The sequence below is a fragment of the Canis lupus genome, chromosome 26 (genome assembly GCF_011100685.1).
Source record: "Canis lupus familiaris isolate Mischka breed German Shepherd chromosome 26, alternate assembly UU_Cfam_GSD_1.0, whole genome shotgun sequence".
NCBI lineage: Eukaryota > Metazoa > Chordata > Mammalia > Carnivora > Canidae > Canis > Canis lupus.
In genome coordinates, this window is record NC_049247.1 from 5728825 (window position 1) to 5747897 (window position 19073).

Here is a 19073-nt window from a genome sequence, read left to right on the forward strand (position 1 = left end):
GCCACAGAGTACAGGGCCTCTGAAAACCTGCCCACCCCGCCCCAGGGGATCGGAGGGGCTCAGAAACACAGAAGAGGGAGCCTCTTCAGGTTTGCACATTTTATTAAGATAATATCAGTCAAGTTTTTAAGTTATTTCTTTGTTAATCAGACTGGAGAGAACATGCACCATCTGTTAGATATATAAAAATATATCAGGCACTTTGCCTCTCTTTCGTGTGAGCTGTGAGCTGCTTCTCTCATCCCCGTGTGGGGCTGAAGCCCCCGAGAGCCTTTCGGCCCCCGTCGTGGGGGGGTGAGCAGGTCAGGGGGCCCCTCGGCGGCCACGCTGGGGGCTCCTGGGGCGCCAGTCTGGGCAGCACTGCCCCATGGCCCCAGCCCCTGGCGCGTCCTGGCATCACACGCAAGGCGAGCCCTGCAGTCCTTGGGGCTGTGCGTGTGGCATCACCATGGGCAGGAGCCCCCATGGTGTCTCTCTAAGCCGACGACTGAGCCTGGACCCTCACACAGGTGACTGGTGGCCATTCTGGAAGCTTCGACGCCTCCCCTTGGCACCTGGTGCAAAGGCTCTGGCATGAGAGTCCTGTTTCTGAGGGGGTCTTGGGGACAGAGGTTAGTGGGACGCCAGGGGGGCGAAGCTCCAGATGCAGAGCTCAAAGGCCTCAATTTAGGCGGGCTGCGCCCTCAATCCTCTGCAGGATGCGGGCGGCTTGGGTCTTCGCTGGCACTAGCCCTGCTTCCACCCCTGAGCCCCGGCCAAGCCCCCTTCGCTCAGCCTGGGCCTCCATCAGAGCACCGGTGAAGGGCCAGCTCTGGAGACCCCTCCTCCCGGGAGGCGGGGCTGTCTGGGAGGCACCCCTCTTCCCTCACACTCAGCCTGGGAGCCAGGGTCTCGCGGAGCTGCAGAGGATGTGGCCTTCCCTCTGTGGGTCCCCCGGGCCGCCGCCTGCCGCAGCTTCAGGGAGCCCCACCCGCGCCGCTCCACCCGTCCGTGTGCCAGTGAGGCAGAGGTGTCTACAGAGCGGCCACAGGGACCAGGCCTCCCCCACCTCCCTCCTGCCCCGGCTCCGGCCTGACCCCAGAGTCCGCCTTGGGCCCCCTGCCCGGGCCAAGGTCAGAGCAGCGCCGCGGGCCCCAGGAGGCGGGGGTGCTGGCACAGCTGGAGCTGTACGCTGGAGGTGAACCGGCGGCTGGCTCGGCCCAGGCTGCAGCGCAGGGTGGTCCGGAAGGTGCTCCTGGCGTGCTTGGGGAAGATGATGGTGGTGCTGCGGAAGCGCAGGGCCCGGGGCCGCGGCTCCAGGGTCAGCTGGCTGCAGTAGCTGCGCCACGAGCAGTTGGGTGCCGCCACGATCGTCTCACTGTAGGCCGTGACCGTGGGCACCGGCACGTAGAAGACATTGTCCTGGAAGTGCTTCTCCGAGGTGTACCTGACCTCCGAGTTGCAGCTGGGGAGGCGGGGGAGGAGGCGGGCTGAGCCCAGGATGAGGGGGGCCGCCCGATGCCCTCCCGCACCTCCTCCTGCCCCTCCGCCCCACCCACCGGAATGGCCTGGGCTCTTCGGAACGTCAGGATCAAAGGGCAGAGGAAGCATGTCACTAAAGAGGTGGGAAAGCTCAGTGCAGCACGTGACCCCGGCTGGATCCCAGGTCAGCTAAACATAGGCCACGAAGGGACATCTGGGGACAATGGATGAAATCTGTGCCATGTGGATATGGGTGGCGGTGTCACTAGGTGAGAGGATGTCCCTGCCCTCCAGGAAGGGCGCTGGAGTATTGGGGGCTAAAGGTCAGGATGCCACCAACTGCCTCCCCAGTGGTTCAGAAAAGTTTCATTTACAAAGAGAGCATGCAGGTGTTCAAGCAAACAGGAGAAAAACATAAAGAAGCAGCGAATCTATTTAACGGGTACTCAAGGGTTCCTTGCACTCTCCCTGCCACTTTTCTGCAAGTTTGAAATTATATCAAAATAAGTTTCCCTCAGGACGCCTGGGTGGCTCAGTGGTTAAGCATCTGCCTTCGGCTCAGGGCGTGATCCTGGAGTCCGAGGATTGAGTCCTACGTCCGGCTCCCTGCAGGGAGCCTGCTTCTCTCTCTGCCTCTCTCTCTCTATCTCTCTCTCTCTCTCCCTCCCTCTCTCGCTCTCTGTGTCTCTCATGAATAAATAAATTTATAAATAAATAAATAAATTTATAATAAATAAATAAATTTATTCATGAGAGACACAGAGAGCGAGAGAGGCTGAGACACAGGCAGAGGGAGAAGCAGGCTCCATGCAGGGAGCCCGATGCGGGACTCGATCCCGGGACTCCAGGACCATGCCCTGGACCAAAGGCAGGTGCTAAACTGCTGAGCCACCCAGGGATCCCCAAATAAAATCTTTAAAAAGAAAAAGTTACTTTCCAAAAAAGTAGCTTCAGCTAGATGCGTGACCCCTGTACCAGTAAGCAACTGCTCTGCTTCCAGAACTCCAGAAAACCAAACTGCAAGCAAAAGCTCCAGGGTGGGGCAGTGGAGATTGTACTTGCCTCGTTCCCCAACATATCCCCACAGACGATCAGTTCGTGAAGGCGATCAGAGGCCCCAAGAGTCAAGGCAGTGCTCATCCACCCATGTGGGGGCGGCTGATAATCTTAGTTCATGTTTAGATAATACAGGTTCTTTGGGAAATGCAAATGGTCAAGTAGAGCCACCTGTCCCCTGGGGCCACATCCAGTGCTGGAGGGGCAGGAGGCAGTGGGTCGTCTCCCTGGCTGGCCCAGGTGGACGCAGACAAATCCATCCCGAGCATCCTGTGGCTATGTGGGCAAGACCCGTGGCCCCTGGGCTCCACCTTCTGGAATACTGATCCCCAGAAGCCCTTCCAGGAGGGCAAACCAATGCAGAAAGTCTCCTGGTGGTGTCACCCTAACTCAGAAGTCCAGATGCACTTAAGATGCCTTATAGGTGAGAGCGCCCCTAAGACAGATGTGGTCGAGGACTCCTCAGGAGACAAAGGAGACACTACAATCCCAGGAACACCCAGCAAATCTCACGTGACACCTGCCAAACCCTGAGCAGAAAAGGGGGCCCCCAGCTACCTGTGAGGTTCAGTCTGGATACTGAGAAATCTGGCAGGACTGGAGGAAGGAGGGAACTACATTAGCTGTGGGAGTGTTGATCACTGTGCAACTCTGGAAGATTGTATTAAAATAAAAGCAGCCAGATGTGGGGAGAAGGGAAGTGGGGCAAGGGCCCGATGCCAACCTGGAGATGGGAGACAGAGAAGATCCCCTTGGGTCCGAGTCTCTTAGCATCAGTTCATCTCTGGCCAAGACACAGCCTTGCCTCCTCAGGGAGCAGCACCCAGAGGGCTGCCTAGAGTGGGGGGAGCCTGCTGGGCCCAGAGCCTGGCCCCCCTCCCCACTGGGGGGTCGGGACCAGTTCCTGCCACACCCCTACCCGCCCAGCGGCCCCACTCACCGGATCTCGTGCATGGGCTCTGGGTGCACCTCGATGCCCTCCCCGAAGAACACAGGCAGCATCCGGGGCCTCATCTCAAGCGCTGGGGAATTCGGGGGGAGGGCAGGGGGCTGTAGGGAGAGCCACAGACATGGGGTTATGCAGCCCTTTGGCACCGTGGCCCCAGCTCTCCACTGGGCACAAGGGCCGCCCCGCATCCTTCCAGCCCTGGCTTGGCCTCTGGGAGCCTGCTCTACAGGGTCCATCAGGAAGCCCACCCCTGGGGCACCTGGATGACTCAGTGGTTGAGTGTCTGCCTTCCGCCCAGGGCGTGATCCTGGAGTCCCAGGGTCGAGTCTCACGTCAGGCTCCCTGCATGGAGCCTGCTTCTCTCTCTGCCTGTGTCTCTGCCTCTCTCTGTGTGTGTCTCTCATGAATAAAATCTTAAAAAAAAAAAAAAAAAAAAAGCCCACCCCAGCACACCCACCTGGGCCCTGGGCTCCCCACCCACCAGCCTGACCCCAGTTCCCAGACACCTCAATGCGAGGATGTGGTGATGGCCTCTCCCTGCCACCCCCAGCCACAGCACACCCAGGAGCCCAGCTCAGAGCCCCGGGGACACTCTCAGGGAAGCCCCGACTCAAGGGCCCCCGAGCTGCCCCTGTGCTGACGCAGGTGGTTGGGAGCCCTACGAGAGGCTGAACTGTGTCATCTTCACTCCTGACCCTGCCTAGTGCAGCGCCAGGCTGAGGGCCACCACCCCGGTGTCTGTGACACACCTGCCGGGAGGAGTGAAGGTCCTCAGCAAGCGGCTGACACCTGCTCAGGAAGAGGACCAGGAGCCACCCCCTCGGAGACCAGCCAGGGCACCACCACAACCTCATCCCGCGGCTCTCCCCATCCCTCCAGTGGGAATCGTTCAGGGCCGGCTGCGAGTGGGGCCCTGAGCTGGGGCCTGTACACGTCTGCCAACCCGCCCTCAGCGCCTCCTCCTGCGTCACTTCCAGTGTGGTCAGCGTGGCTCGTGACCGCCAGCCTGTCAGCCGCGAGCTCCAGCTCTGCCTTCCACTCGTGTGGGGGGAACCGTGCTTCCCAGCCCTGCTGTGGACGACAGGCCTGTGGCGAGTGCCCGTGACGCATGTCACCCCTGGGCCCTGAGTTTCACACTAGGGTGAGGTCCCCCATTGTTAACCTTTCCTCCCAGTGTGACGTGCAGAATGACAGCCGCTTTGCCAGCCCGAGACCCTCAGTTCCTCTGAAAGGCAGACTGTCCAGGTCTCGACATCACGGTCAGCCCGTGATGGGTGTGGAGTGAGAGCCAGAAAGAAACCTCTGCCATCTGTCTGACACCACTGCCATCTGGGGATGTTTGTTAAGCAGCATTACCCGGCCAGTGTAGCAGTCGTCCCCCGCTAGGCCACTCACCGGCCTGCCTCCACTGTAACTCCATGTGCCACACCAAGTCCTGAACGAGTTCAGGGGATGTGGATGTAGGTCTTTCATTTAATTCATTTACTGAACCCGTCTGTGCTCTACCGGGATCCATACCGTGGTTGCCACAGTGAGCGAGAAGATGGCCTCCTTGCTCCTGCAGACCTTGCTGCCCGAATCCTCCACTAGTCTTCAAATGATCCCTTAAGCAGACTAAAGTTCCAACCGTGGTGAGGGCTGTAATCACTGGGCGGGTTGGAGGGGGGATTGACCATCAGGAAATCCAGGAGGGCTTCCCTGTGGAAGTGACACTTGAGATGTGATCTTTAGGGTGGAGTTAACTCTGGCCCCACAGGTCATGGGGCCTGCACTTTCATGTGTCCTGGAATGCCACCCAATCAGGGATCACCTCAGTCCAACAGCACTGCGACACCAGCACACCCACCTCCCCTGCTCCACCTGCTGAGGCCCACCAGGCCAAGGGGACAGATGAAGCCAAGCCCCAGATGCCCCTCAGTCACTGCCCATCCACAGCTCCCACTGTGTCCACCTGCCACCTACTCTCTGAGTGTGCTTCACCTTTGGAATCTATCCCTCTTCCTTTTTACTTCAAATACCTGTCCCAGCCCCACCCTAGACAGATGAAGGCCTGGGGTTACCTGTAAACCACGTGCATACATCCTGCCACTAAGAGGGAGCTTTCCCCACCTCTCCTAAAATCCGCATGCCCTGGGGACACTGGTCTGGGGTTGCCCTGCCCAGCACAGTAGTCACTAGCTGCAAGGGGTGACTGCAATTTAACCTGATTACAATTAAACAAATGACAAATTCCACTCCTCAGCCACCCCGGCTGCCACTTGGAGTGCCCAGCAGCCACACGAAGTCGTGGTTCTTGTATTGCTCAGTGCACATCCAGAACATTCCCACTCTCGCAGGAAGTCCTCTTGGACAACACTGTTCTAGGGGATATTCATTTTACCCTAATACGCAAGAGCAGGGGCTCCGCCTGCAGGCTAGCCCCCACCCCCAGACGGGACAAGACCAGGTCCTGCCTGGTTACTGACTTGAGATTTCCTGTACCTGCCCCTCCCCAGGCCCAGGTCCTCCCGGGGCCTCCCCTGGAGGAGGATAAATCACAGCAGCCGGTGCTTTCTGAGCTCTAACTGCACCAGGCACTGCTCCGGGCACTCCCTCCATGCGTTCCCTCATCCGACCGCAGACAGCTGCTCTGAGCACGCCCATTTTATAGATGCTGAAACAGGGGCCCAGAGTGACCAAGTAACTCACCTGAGGCCACACAGCCGGGAAGGAGCGGAACTGGGATGCGAACCCTGGGTCTGGCCCCAGAGTCCATGCCCTCACTCCCACGCCTCAGCCGTCTCTCGCGTGCGTGGGACCGGCACCTGCCCTGTCGCAACACTCAGAGCTGGCATGCCCTCGCACCCAGGATCCCCGCACCTCCCCTCGGGCCTCTGCCGGCGCATCCTCACCCCCTCGGCCACACCCCTGTCGCCTCTGTGCCTCCATTTGTGCTGCTTCCTGCTCCAGGGACATCCTTCTGGTTCCTTCTCATCTGCTCCAATGTGACTCAACTCAGGCGCCCTCTCCTGCCTCCCGCCGCCCTCTGCGGGGTCCCTGGGCTCCCACCTGCTGCCTTGATTGCTGTGACCCTTTTGTGTGCCTGTCACCATCCAGACCGAGAGCTCCATAAGGATCGAGACTGAGGGCCTACCCCAGGGCCTACTGTTGAGAGGTGAGGCGCAAACGTGTGGAGAAGCCCCCACTGCCTCATCAGCTCCAGGGCCATGCCCACGCCTGTCTGGTGTCAGCTACGGACAGGATCACCCACAGCCCCTCCCCAGACGGTCACAGTGTCCCCAGAACAAGAGCCAAGGGCCACAGGGAGAAAGGATGCGAAGCTTGGCAAAGGAGGAGGTCCCCGGAAGCCCCCAGTAGCTGTCCTTAAGCCGGCCCCGTGTCTCACTGGCATTTCCACACTGTGATGGCCACAGAGGGCCAACTGCTGCCCCTTCCTGGGCATGGCAGGTGGAGTAAGGCCCCAAAGATGTGCGCGCCCTGATCCCCAGGGCTGTGATGGGGTTTGGTTAGGGATCTTGAGATGGGCAGGGGATCGAGGTGGCACCAGGCACCAGGTGGCCTGGCGCTATCACAGAGGTCCTTATCCGAGGGATGTAGGGGTCAGGTTCGGATTGAAGATGCCTTACAAACGGGAAAGGCCACAAGCTGAGGGATGCAGGTGGCCTCTAGAAGGTGAAAGAGACAAGGGACGATTCTCCCCTCAACCTTCCAGAAAGGAATACAGCCTTGCCGAAACCCTTGATTGGAGCCCGTAAGACCCCTTCAGACTTCTGACTTTTGGAACCATAAGATAAAATTTTGGTGGTCTGTCTCCACGGCAGTAGGAAGCCACACACCACACAGGTCGGGGTAGACAACTCCTCTCTCTGGCCAGCAGCCTCCACGTCTCTGAAGTGGGTGATGGGTCACAGTGACACCTAAACAAGTCAAAGCCTGCGAATGTGTGGGCCAATGCCTGACACAAAGTAAGCGCTGTATAAAAACTGGCTTGTGTTACAAATCCTCCTTTTACATCAAGATCTGGGGTGGGGGAGTCCTCCCTGGACAGCAGCAAAACCCACACCCTTGTGAGCTCTGAGACACTACCTCTACCTTCCAGAAGCAAGCACACGCTATTCCAGGAGACTGGATTTAAAGGGGTAGAGGGACTGTGACAAGACTGAAGCCCTTCGGGCCTCCTCCATGGCTCATCTGGTTACGCCAACTGGCCCCAGCCGTAAAGCTGCATGACTTAATATTTATAAAAGTAATTCTCTCTCCCCAAAGGCATTACCTAAAGAGTGGCATTTCCCCCAAAGGTGTGCAAGTGTTTGCTGAGCACCTACTATGTGCCAGACCCTGTGTGGGTGGGATGAGGCACAGTGCCTCCGGGGACACCTCTTGTCCAGGAAGGCATGACATTGGCTATAGGAGAAAACGGAATGACGCAGGCATGTGAGGGCAGGTGAACATGGGTGCTAAGTTATCTGGAGATGTTTCTTCTGTCCAGATCGATGGAACAGCTGGCGAGAAAGAGAAGAAGCCTGATGCTGGTTTTAATCACCCCACTCTCCTCTCCTCCCGAAAGAATAACTTCCAAGCTAAGGAGCAGGGAGGACGTCTTCAAGGGGCAGAGCCTTCCGGGCTGTTGCAGAGCTGAGCAGTGCTATCCCCCTGGGGTCGACCCAGGATAAAGAAACTGCCAGACCTTCTGGAACCTCCCTGAGTGCCCCGCGAGAGCAGCCCCATTCCGGCCGGATCTCACTCCCTGACTGGCTGCCAAGAGAGGAGACAAGACTCACTTCACAGGCTGGGCTGGGAAGCCGGAGCTCTGGGCGCTGCTTTCCAAAGGGCCCAGTGGAAAAACATCTAAAATCTACCCAAACTGGAAGTGCTGCAAAAGAGATATGAGAAGCCAGCGAAAACCCAGACACAGGCTGGCATCCAGAGGGCCTGGGTGGCGAGACAGCTCCGGAAGTCCCCACGAGGCCCAAGGACAGCCCTCGGGGCTCCAGGGACAGGCGCAGGAGGAAGACAGTGGCGGCCGCGCAGCGCTTGGCCTCCCCGGCAGCCACCGGCCCGTCCGGAAGCTCCAAGCGGAGCCTTTCTGGAGGCAGAGTTATTTTAACATCAAAATGGCAGTGCCAGCCCCATGGAACCCGGCCAGCCTGGAGAGTGGGCAAGGAAAGCGCCTCTCACAGCCAAGAAAGCACACCGCGGGCCCTGGACGGAGGACTTGCCAACCACCCTGGAACAGACACTCCTGCAGGACTGGGTCGCTCTCTGATGGGAGTCACCAGGCTGGGGGGAATGGGGCGCGCTCCCCCAGGGGGCCCACCGCCACTACTCCTGCTCCACCAGCCGTGGGCCTCCCCGGAGCAAAGAGAGCCCCCAGACAGCCCACCGCCCTCCCCCACCCTCCCCCGATCGTTCCCCCAGATGCCCGGATTCCTGTTCCATCCCAACGAGGACCCGCTGACAGCTGCTCAGCTACCTGCTCTCTGTGCCGTTAGCGAGGCCCACCCACAGGGCTGGCCAGTGACCGAGGGGGGTCCGGATCCCCTCGCAGCAGGGGCAGAAGAGGAATGCCTAAGTCCCAGGCACGGAGCAGCTGAGACCACCAGGCCCCTTGGATGCTGCCCTCTGTACCCGGGTGGATGCACACAGCTGGCCCAGCCTCCAGCCCCAGCTCCCAGCTGGGAGGGCCCTGTAGTATCTGGGGGAGCAGGCCGGCGGGGGCGGGCAGGGCAGGCCTCAGAAGGAGCGGGATCCGGAGGCGCACCTGCCTCTGCCAGTGATTCATGTGCCTCCCCAGGAGCCGCCAGGGCGAGGATAAATACTTGCCGGCTGGCAGTGCAAATACCCGGTGCTCTGGAGCAGCCCCCTCCTGGCTACGGTACAGGGCACGGCCCATGGGACGGCAAAGAAAGATAACCGTTCAGTCGTGAGAGCTCCGTGCCATTGGGTGACAGCCCAACCTGCCCAGAGGTCCCCACCTGGCTTCCAGGGACACTCAGGGACAGCCCAGCAGCGTCCGTGACCAACCCGGGGGGACACACGGCCATGAGCTCTGGGTTCTGTCAGGGAACAAGAAGCCCCATCGATGGAGGGTGTGTGACAGAAGGAGGGGTCCAGAGCCCCTGCTGCTCCTGGAGAGAGGAAGCCTGTTAGGGACACCCCCAATGACACGGGGGAGAGCTGTCCTCCCCAAAGCCACACAGAACCTTTGCAATGGCTAGAATGGCCGTTTCTCTGGGTTACTGACCTCAGCGGCCAGCGATGGCTCCTTTTTTTTTTTTTTTTTTTTTTGCTATCCGAATTAAACGTGATTATCTTCGGTGTGCATTTGGGATTTGTTGACCGTGACCTTCACCCACGAGGAAAGTGATCCAAGGAGGAGACATTCAAGTGTTGCCATTCTTATGATAGGGCCTTGGGCCACGTGGCAAATCCCAGGGCAATGGGGAGGGTGTTCCTTAGGCTCGTTGCCCTCCTCTGACATGGTACCACAGTGGAGGTGAATGAGTCTGGCTAGGGAAGCCCAGGAGACCCCAACATGGGGTGGGCCCTCCCCAGAGGGCCGCAAAGTATCATGGGCCCAGCACAGACCCCACAGGCCTGGGGTCTGACACCCAAGGCAGCAAAACTAAGAAAACACAAACATCAGATCGGAGGCAGGGCTCAAGGACCAGCCTGACCCACACCAGCAGGACAGTGGGGGGGGGCAGGTTGGCCTGTGACCACCACCAAGGAGGCAATTGGCAAGCATACCCTATTTGGAAATAGGGTCTTTGCAAATGTGAGGTCCTACTGGATGAGGCTGGGCCCCAAATCCTGTTCCTCGTACTCGAGGAAGCTATAGGACACAGGAGACACAGCGCATGAGCTATAGGACTCAGGAGACACAGCGCATGAGGACAGGCCAGAGATTGGACACCAAGGACTGCCGGCCACCATCAGTAGCTGGAAACGACACACGGGAGGGATCCTCCTCCAGAGCCTCTGCAGGGAGCGCAGCCCTGGCTCCAGGATAGGAGGAGTGTCTGTCGTCTTTGGCCTCCCCAGTTGTGACCCGGCTGTACAGTCCCAGGGAGCTACTGCGGGCACCTGCGAGGCCTGCCCGCCTGCAAAAGCCGATTTCTGAAGCAAGGTGGCACCTGCTTACTCCCACATCTCCAGAGCACCTGGAAGGGTGTGGGCCTATTTGTCCTCTTGCCACATGGGAGCTACAGCCAGAGCTTCTCACACAGGTGAGCCCACCATGGGAACGTGGGGCTCTGCAGACCCTGCTGGAGGCCAAGGCGTCCAGGGCTAAGCAGATGAGAGTGGAAGGGAGGCACCCTTCCTCCCCGTCCTCCTCCCAACCGGCCTTTCTGCAAATGGACTCCTCCCACCTTGCCTGACACACCTGGCTCCCTTCCCCCGTGAGCTTGCTCGGACACCTTCACCAGTCAGAGACACACTGATGAGCTTGCAAGGGGGACAGGGGACTGAACTCTCCATCTGTCCATTCATCCATCCAACTGTCCATTTCTCTATCCACCTGTCTGTCCATCCATCCATGTGTCCATCCATCCATTTGCCCATTCACATTTCTATTCTTCTGTCCATCTGACCATCCATCCTTCATCCTTCCCAAGCCCAGACACTAACTCCGGAAATCTCGGCCTCCCTCTATCATCCTTGGTATTACCATCACAGTCCAGAAACAGAAAAGAGAAAATCCAGGACTCCTGGTGGGGTGGGGCGAGTGGTGACAGCCAAGCTCCTAGGAGGTGGCTGAGACTATGGGTGTTCTCAAAGAGCTGGTGGCCCCAGGAAATTTCCCTGGACGGGGCACAGACCTCTCACTCCCGACCACTGGTCCTACCTACACCTGGCCCACAGGGCTCTTCCCAGGATCTGGGTCCAGGGAACTGGCAACTCATCCTTAGGGAAATTCTCAGGTGTGCCCCTCAGAAGTCCATTCAGCACATCAACAGTCCTGGGAGACCTCATGGGATGATGGGAGCGAGCACGACAGAGCCCGGCTGCCAGCTCTGATGGAGCCCGGGGCAACAGAACCCCATCTCCACATCTGTGTGATGACTGCCCAGACCGTCACCTCCTACCTCCAATACCTAGTGGGCTGTGTCCCTCGTCTGCGACAGACTCCACATCTGTCCACATTCCATCCACCCCACAGGTGGCTGTTCTCTCAAATGTGCACCCAGAAAGCACGGTCTGAGACCCCAAATGCTGTTCGTGGGCTCCCCGAGGACATAGCTCCTGCACTGCCCATGTTAATGGGAGGGGTGCGTGGTCTCTGCTGGTGGCTCCCAGCCAGCCTGTCCCTCTCCCCAGAGTGTCCCTCGATCCCCACAGCTAGGCCTGGCAGGCCAGGGAGGTGGGAGCAAGGACATGGGTGTCTGCTCAACCTCAAGGCGGTGGTCCAGGCCCCAGGAGCTTGCGGTATGGCATGTGTCTTGCTCACAAGGTGTCTCCCCTGGGCTGGTTCAAGCACTTGTGGGATGACTGCAGCTGACAAGTGAGCCCTCCTGAGCCTTGGCTGTCCCTCTGTCCTGCAGGAGAGCAGGGCACCTGCGTGGGCGAGCCCCGCACAGATCCCATGCCTCAGGGCATCTTGCTCAGTCAAGTCTGATTTGAGTCTCTAATTTAAGGGGTTGTAGAGGTTCAGGATGCTTTTTGAAAGAAAAAAATAAAACAGTCACAAGGACATTTTTAAAGGACCAAATGGAGTTTTACTTTCTGGCCTCAGCTTGGCCCACAAGTCTCTGCTCTGGCCTCTGCTAGCCTCCTCACTGCTCCTCAAACACTCCTACCTTGCTCCCACCTCAGGACCTTTGCACTTGCCATCCATCCCCTTGGACTGGCACACACCTCAGCCCTATAACCATAAAGCCCATGTCCTCACTTTTTTCTGGTTTCTGATAACCATCATTTCCTTGACCACCCAGGCTAGGCCATCTCACCCCTATCCAGTCTTATGTCTTTTTTTTTTTTTTAATTTTTATTTATTTATGATAGTCACAGAGAGAGAGAGAGAGAGGCAGAGACACAGGCAGAGGGAGAAGCAGGCTCCAGGCACCGGGAGCCCGACGTGGGACTCAATCCCGGGTCTCCAGGATCGTGCCCTGGGCCAAAGGCAGGCGCCAAACCACTGCGCCACCCAGGGATCCCCCAGTCTTGTGTCTTAAGCCACCTGGTATTATGTCCCACTTAATCTGGTGACTGTGTCTCTCCCACTAGAACAGCTTTCCATGAGGGCAGGGACTGTGCATGTCTTGTTCAGCACTATGTCACCCACAGTCCAAAACAGTGCACAACATACTGTCGGCGCTCAGTTAAGTGTGGGTGCAGTGAAGGAGCGAGTCCTACATCTTCATTTGATTTGGGAATCACCAGGAACGCTTCTCTCTTTGCTCCAAAGAGTGAGCAAGGAAATCCCATGGTCTAGGCGGGGTGGGGAGGTGCATTCACACCCAGCCTGGCCCGGGTGCCTCCACTGGCCTGGGTGGGAGCGGTCTCGCAGCCAGCCAGACACCCAGCGTCAATGGGGCATTGTGCAGACAGTGGTGAGCCCAGCCTCTGAAAACAAAGCGAGGGCTGGGGAATGGGATGGGCCTCTTTGATGAAATGAAGCGTGAGCAAATTGAACATTCATGTCCAGCATAATAAGCAGAGTGACAAGTCCCCAAGCCTTCACCAGCTAGGGATTGGGGATGGCACTTGCCGCTCATGCCCTGGCTCGGGCATGTGTCCTCAACTTCTGCTGGGGACACAGCACCGGGCACCAAGTGTCAGAACACCCCGTGCAGAACAGGCTGACACCCAGGTCTATATGGTATGGCACATGACACCAAGGGGATGCCAGAGGAAACCAGGCCCCACTTGCCACCAGCCCCTGCTTGGGCATTGGAAACCATCAGCTCCAAGACATGGGACAGGTTTCTGTCCCCGTCCTCAGAGATGTGCAAGATGGGCAGTGGATGACCTGCCCACGTCTACACCTGGAAGCATCCTCAGTGAGTCAGGAGCGAGCGGAGTGCTGTTGTTAAACACCAGATTAGTGACTTTGCGGGAAGTGTGCCAGGAGGGCGAGTGCCCTGTGGGTTAGGGGGTAGGGCCCCAGCTGCAGGGTGGGGGGAGCTGGGGGGCCACTGAGAAGATGTTGCCCATGGCAACCATTTCCTATTTATTAAAAACAGCATCTCAAAACCCCATAGGTTCACAGGCATTTTGTTTTTTAATTGAAAAAAATAATAATCAACCCGTACAAGGTAGTTAATTAGCTACAGAGTGAAAAGGACGATACTATAAGATTTAAACGTAGACACTCCAGATCCAAATTCCCTGGGTTCTATCCCAGCAAGTCCACTTACCAACAACTGGGTGACCTTGGGTAAGTCCCTAACCTCTGCGTCCATGTGCCCCTTGGGAAATGGGGCAGTAAGAGCACACTTCACTGGGATACTTTGGAAAGCAGATGGGCCAACGTATGGCAAGGAGCGTTTCTGGCCTGGGGTAAGGGCTCCCTAAATGCCAGAGAGCATTACCTGTGCGGAAACAGCCCTAGGATTTGCCTTCAAGCCAAATTAAAAAGATCAGGGACAGCGTGGTTCCATACCTGGCAACCAGGGAGCAAGGAAGGGAAAAAAACTAAAATCAACCAGAACAGCCAAGTAAGCCAGGCACACCGTTCTTATGGCTGCCCATGGCTGGCCTGGCTGGCCTGGCTGGCAGAGAAAACTTCCAGAAAACTCTCTTTAAGGAGGACTCTAGGTCATCCAAAAAATAAAGGGGAAGACTGGCTCTCTGTCCCTTTGTCTGTCTTGTCATGGTAGACACCACCGGGTTTACTCCCCACGTGCGCAGCCCAAATACCCCCCACACAGCGGGGCCAGGTCCAAGCCCCCCCTGCAGAGAAGCAGGCGCGTTCACATGGCACAATCAAATTCATGGCAAGACAGTGGTTCCCAAATCAGGCTGCGCATCAGAATTATCTGGGGAGGTTTTGAAAATCCTGGCACTCGGGTCATAGTCTATACCTGCGAAACGTGGATGTCTGGTGGGAGGTGGGCTTCGGTGTCGTGAGAGATGCCAACACCGGGTCAAGTTTGGGGGCATCAGATCAAGGAATGAGGGAGGCGCAAGTGAAACTCATGTTGTGGGGCTTGAGGAGAGGAAAGCCCTCCTTCCTGCTGTGGGGGAGGGGGGGGATTTTCAGCTAGGGGGAGGCATTTTGTGCCCTGGGAGGTGCCAGGTGAGCAAGCATCACAGGGGCCCCAGGAAAGCAGAGATCGGCTGGAGCCATGCCAGCACCCACACTTGGCAGAAAAGTTAAGATGTGCAGGGAGCAGGCAGGAGCAGGGGAAATGCCCCTGGGATCCTTAGCAACCTCCCAATTTCACCTTGTCATTTCTCAGGCCGGGGAGGTGCTGAATCCCATCCACCATCCACTCTGCTCCGGCCTGCAGTGTCCCCTGACCCCGACTCTGTCCCACCGCTGCTGGGTGCCCCCCCAAATCCACCTAAAGGCCCCTTTAGGTCCAACAGGGGAGAAAACTCTCAGGTCTCCTGCCCTGGGGTTCCAGCAGCCCCCAGGCATGCCTCTGTTCCACGTCAACATCCCTCAACATCCAGAGAAGGAAGGGTTACTGTTGGGTTTGGTTTAAAAAAAAAAAAAAAAAGTAAAATAAATAAATAAATAAAGCTTTCAGGCTGGCAGCGCTGGAACAGTAAACAGGGACCTGGCTCTGGGTGTCCGCAGCATGCTTCAGCTGGGGTGCAGGGCCACCGAGCCGCCCGCCAGCCTCTCTGGGGATTCCGGACCTGGGCCTTCAGCCCCTGCCCCTTCTTGGCTGACAGCTCGGTGGAGAGGCCCCGGCGCCAGGGAGAGGGGTCCGGTCCCGGGGTCAGGCCGCGCCGCCTCCACCTCCGTGCCCCGCGGCCCCCAGCACCACGTCCCCGGGAGGGCCGTCACCTGTCCCCCTTGCGGTGGGCGGCTGGGGACCTCGGAGGAAGAACCCCGCCCGCCCGGGGCACCGCGCCCGGGGCCCCACCCCCGCGAGAGCGGCCCGGCCCCTGCCCGGCCCCTGCCCGGCCCCTGCCCTGCCCCGGCCCCTGCCCCGGCCCCTGCCCCTGCCCCTGCCCGGCCCCTGCCCTGCCCCGGCCCCGCTGTCCTGGCCCCTCGCCCCTCGCCGCCCCGACCCGGTTCCACGCCGAGGCGCGCTTACCGCTCTGGCCTCGCCGGCTCCGGGGGGCTCCAAGGGGGCGCCGGCGGCCCCCGCGCGGGCGTCGAGGATGCCGGGCGCCAGGGAGTAGAAGGGCGGGCTGGGGCTGGGGCTGGGCGGCAGCCCGGAGTCGGGGCTGTCCAGCAGGCCCTCCCGGCTCTTCTCCCGGAGGCTCTCCTCCATGCCCTGCAGATGCAGGTGGCCCACCATGTCTGGGGGCGCGGGCCGCGGACCCCGGCTCCTCGGGGGGCTCCTCCACCCGCTCGGGCCCGGGCCGGACCGGACGAGCGCGGCGCGCGCGGGACCCGCGGCCAGAGCCCAGCGGCGGCGCGTCAGGCCCGGCGCCCCCCGAGCCCCGGCTCCCGGCCGCCGCCGCCGCCGCCGCCCGCCGGACCTCGGCTCCGCGCTCCGAGCCCGCCCGCTCCGCACCTTCCCGGCCCGCGCCTCCTTTTCTAGGCGCCTCCCCTCCCCTCCCTCCTCCTCCCCTCCCCTCCCTCTTCCTCCTCCCCTCCCTCCCTCTTGCTCCCCTCCCCTCCCTCCCTCCTCCTCCCCTCCCTCCTGCTCCCCTCCCCTCCCTCGTCCTCCTCCCCTCCCTCCCTCCTGCTCCCCTCCCTCCCTCTTGCTCCCCTCCCCTCCCTCCCTCCTCCTCCCCTCCCTCCTGCTCCCCTCCCCTCCCTCGTCCTCCTCCCCTCCCTCCCTCCTGCTCCCCTCCCTCCTGCTCCCCTCCCCTCCCTCCCTCCTGCTCCCCTCCCCTCCCTCCTCCTCCCCTCCCTCCCTCCTCCTCCCCTCCCCTCCCTCCTGCTCCCCTCCCCTCCCTCCCTCCTGCTCCCCTCCCCTCCCTCCCTCCTGCTCCCCTCCCTCCCTCCTGCTCCCCTCCCCTCGCCTCCCTCCCTCCTGCTCCCCTCGCCTCCCTCCTCCTCCCCTCCCTCCCTCCTGCTCCCCTCCCCTCCCTCCCTCCTGCTCCCCTCCCTCCCTCTTGCTCCCCTCCCCTCCCCTCCCTCCTCCTCCCCTCCCCTCCCTCCTCCTCCCCTCCCCTCCCTCCTCCTTCCCTCCCCTCCCCCTCCTTCCCCTCCCTCCCCTCCGTCCTCCTCCCCTCCCCTCCCTCCCCCTCCGGTCCCCTGCCCTCCTCCCCTCTCCTGCCCCCCCCATGCCCGCGCGGTGGGCACCGGCCTCCGCCTGCCTCACCCCTCCGGCCGCCGCGCCCAGGGACCGCAGCGCGCTGTCCGGGCGCCCCCTCCCCGTGCACACCCCAGGGCCTGGGGGTCCCCAAGTCACCCCGAGTGCTGGCGGCAGTCGTGTTTGATGCGGCCACCCGAGGTCAGAGCGCAGGAATCTTTAGAAGCCTCCACTTCTAAAGAGTCCCGAGTCCGGTGGAGGAGAAACAAGGTGCCTGAAGGCCCCTGGGGGGCGGGGACCTGCCCCTGAGCGGCCTCTTCCCAAGCAGAGTGCCCACCCTTCGTTTAGGTTCTAAAGGGCCCATGGCCTGCACTGGGGACCCGGGTCTGGATGGTCTGATTATCCGGTGACAACCGGGCCTTTGGGGTGGAAAGCTCTGGGTGGAAATGGGGCCCCTGGCAGCAGGGGAGGTGAGAAACCCTTTCTGGAATCCTGGAGCATCTGTCCATTTTCACATTTCCTCCTACCAAGTTCTTTCTCCTGAACAAGGGTATCCCATCCCCGGTCTGTCTTTTCTTCCCTCCTAGGGGAGGGCACTTGCTTCCTTTTCTTCAGGTAACTTCTGCTCCCATCCACCCACCCACTCACACAGCCCCACACCTCTCCCAGGGATCCAGCCTTCCATTCTGAAGGCAGAGCACCCAGGGTGCCCACAAATTGCTTTGAAAAGGGCAGGAATGGAGGGAGCGGTGAGGCTAGAGGGAGAAGGAAGGTATGGATGGATGTGCCAGCTCGGGTTGCCAGGCTCTGCTCCTTGTGTTCCTTAAAGCAGGTTCACGGGGTCAAGCCTGATCAGGGCCCCACTGCACCCTAAGCCCTGGGTAGGATAGCCTGACCCTGGGGAACCTTGTTTGGTGAAAGGGTGGTGGACACACCAGGAAGCAGAGCGGGTGAGTCTAGTGAAGGACATTCATTCATAAGGCACCTCAAGCAAGCAGAACTGGAGGGACAGTTGATGGTTCTGGTGGTCAGGGAAGGCAGCTCTGAGGTGACACTTTAAGATGAGACCTCAACCATCAAGCAGCACGTGGGAGATAGAATTTAAACAGCAGGGACAACAGGGTCGCCCCCTCCCAAGGCTAGAGTGCCTGCAGCGCATTCCAGGAAGGGCAGGGTAGCTTCCCGAGAGTTCTGGGGCACTCAGAGAGACTTGTTTCAGGTGAATTTACAACCCATTTCCATATCAACTAGGGAGAGCATGGGGGAAGTCTGCTGCTCCAACAGACTCAACCAGAGGTTTGGATATATGGAACATTCTGCAGGTAAAAAAACTAGAATTGACTCCATTTGCTTCAAATCTTACTAGGCAAGACGGGCCTTCCATGGGCCACTCGATTGTCGGGGGGACTGCTGTCATCTCATAGGGCAAAAGTGAGAGGCTGTGCTTTCCAGATCATGAACACATTAAGATTCACCTCCTCCTGCAGGAGAGGGCTTGCTTCAATCGTGGCCACTTCTTGGCCATCCTAGAGAGAAGTCTTTGACAAACAGCTGATTACTTCTGATCACAGGGATGTGAACGGTGACGCGCAGGCAGCAGCATCTCCCAGGGCCTGGTGTGGAGGTAGGTAGGGTAAGGTGCGTGGGCTGTTTATTTAAAATTTTGAGATTTTGCTCACCTTGAAAATTTTTGTGTCAATTTTGACAATCCAAATGGCCTTCAAAAGTAAAATCATATTTGTCCTGATTTCCACATTTGGGACATTTCCAGAAATTTTGTGTCCTTGGTGAGTGTCTCACCCACCTCACCTGATCCCGGCTGCCTAGTGCCATTCACACTGATCAGGAGCACTTTCTGACGATGCCCACTTGGGTTCTGGAAGTTTTCCGGCACCCCCACACAACTTCCCACCTGTGTGGAATAATGTTGGAAACGTGTATACATCCAGGGGCAGAAAAAACTTGCCTACAATTCAAATGTCAAACACCAGAGTTAGTGGCCCACACAAATGATCCTGGGGACCGTGACCTCTGACCTAATGGCCTCCACTGCTGCAGGCTGGAGGCTGCCTGTCCCCTGAAAGCCTGTTCTGTAAAACCTTCTATTTCTCACAGCGCCAGATGGTCTTCAAATGTCAAAGAAGGGAGGAAAGGCCAAAATTTCCATAAATTAGCTTGAGCCAGAGGCTAGCAGGAGGGTGGGTGGGCTGCTCTCTTGGCCAGCCTCAAGGGGAAAGGGGGCTTGAACCTTTCCTCTGCGATGTGAAGCCAGAGAAATA

At 59.2% G+C, this 19073-nt stretch overlaps 1 protein-coding gene across 2 annotated transcripts; it reads right to left on the minus strand.

The window, feature by feature from the left end:
* Positions 1-84: 84 nt before the first annotated feature.
* RFLNA (refilin A) lies at positions 85-15992 on the minus strand. Of its 2 annotated transcripts, XM_038574794.1 has the most exons (4): positions 15682-15810; positions 4985-5164; positions 3458-3567; positions 85-1444 (listed from the first exon to the last, which is right to left on the minus strand). In XM_038574794.1, exons 3-4 carry the CDS (start codon positions 3529-3531, stop codon positions 1114-1116), a joined length of 405 nt encoding a protein of 134 aa, XP_038430722.1. In that variant the 5' UTR covers positions 3532-3567; positions 4985-5164; positions 15682-15810; the 3' UTR covers positions 85-1113. The 2 variants fall into 2 exon arrangements, with proteins under 2 accessions (XP_038430722.1, XP_038430721.1); XM_038574793.1 differs by lacking the exon at positions 4985-5164 and having other exon boundaries at positions 15682-15992.
* Between the last annotated feature and the right edge of the window lie 3081 nt (positions 15993-19073).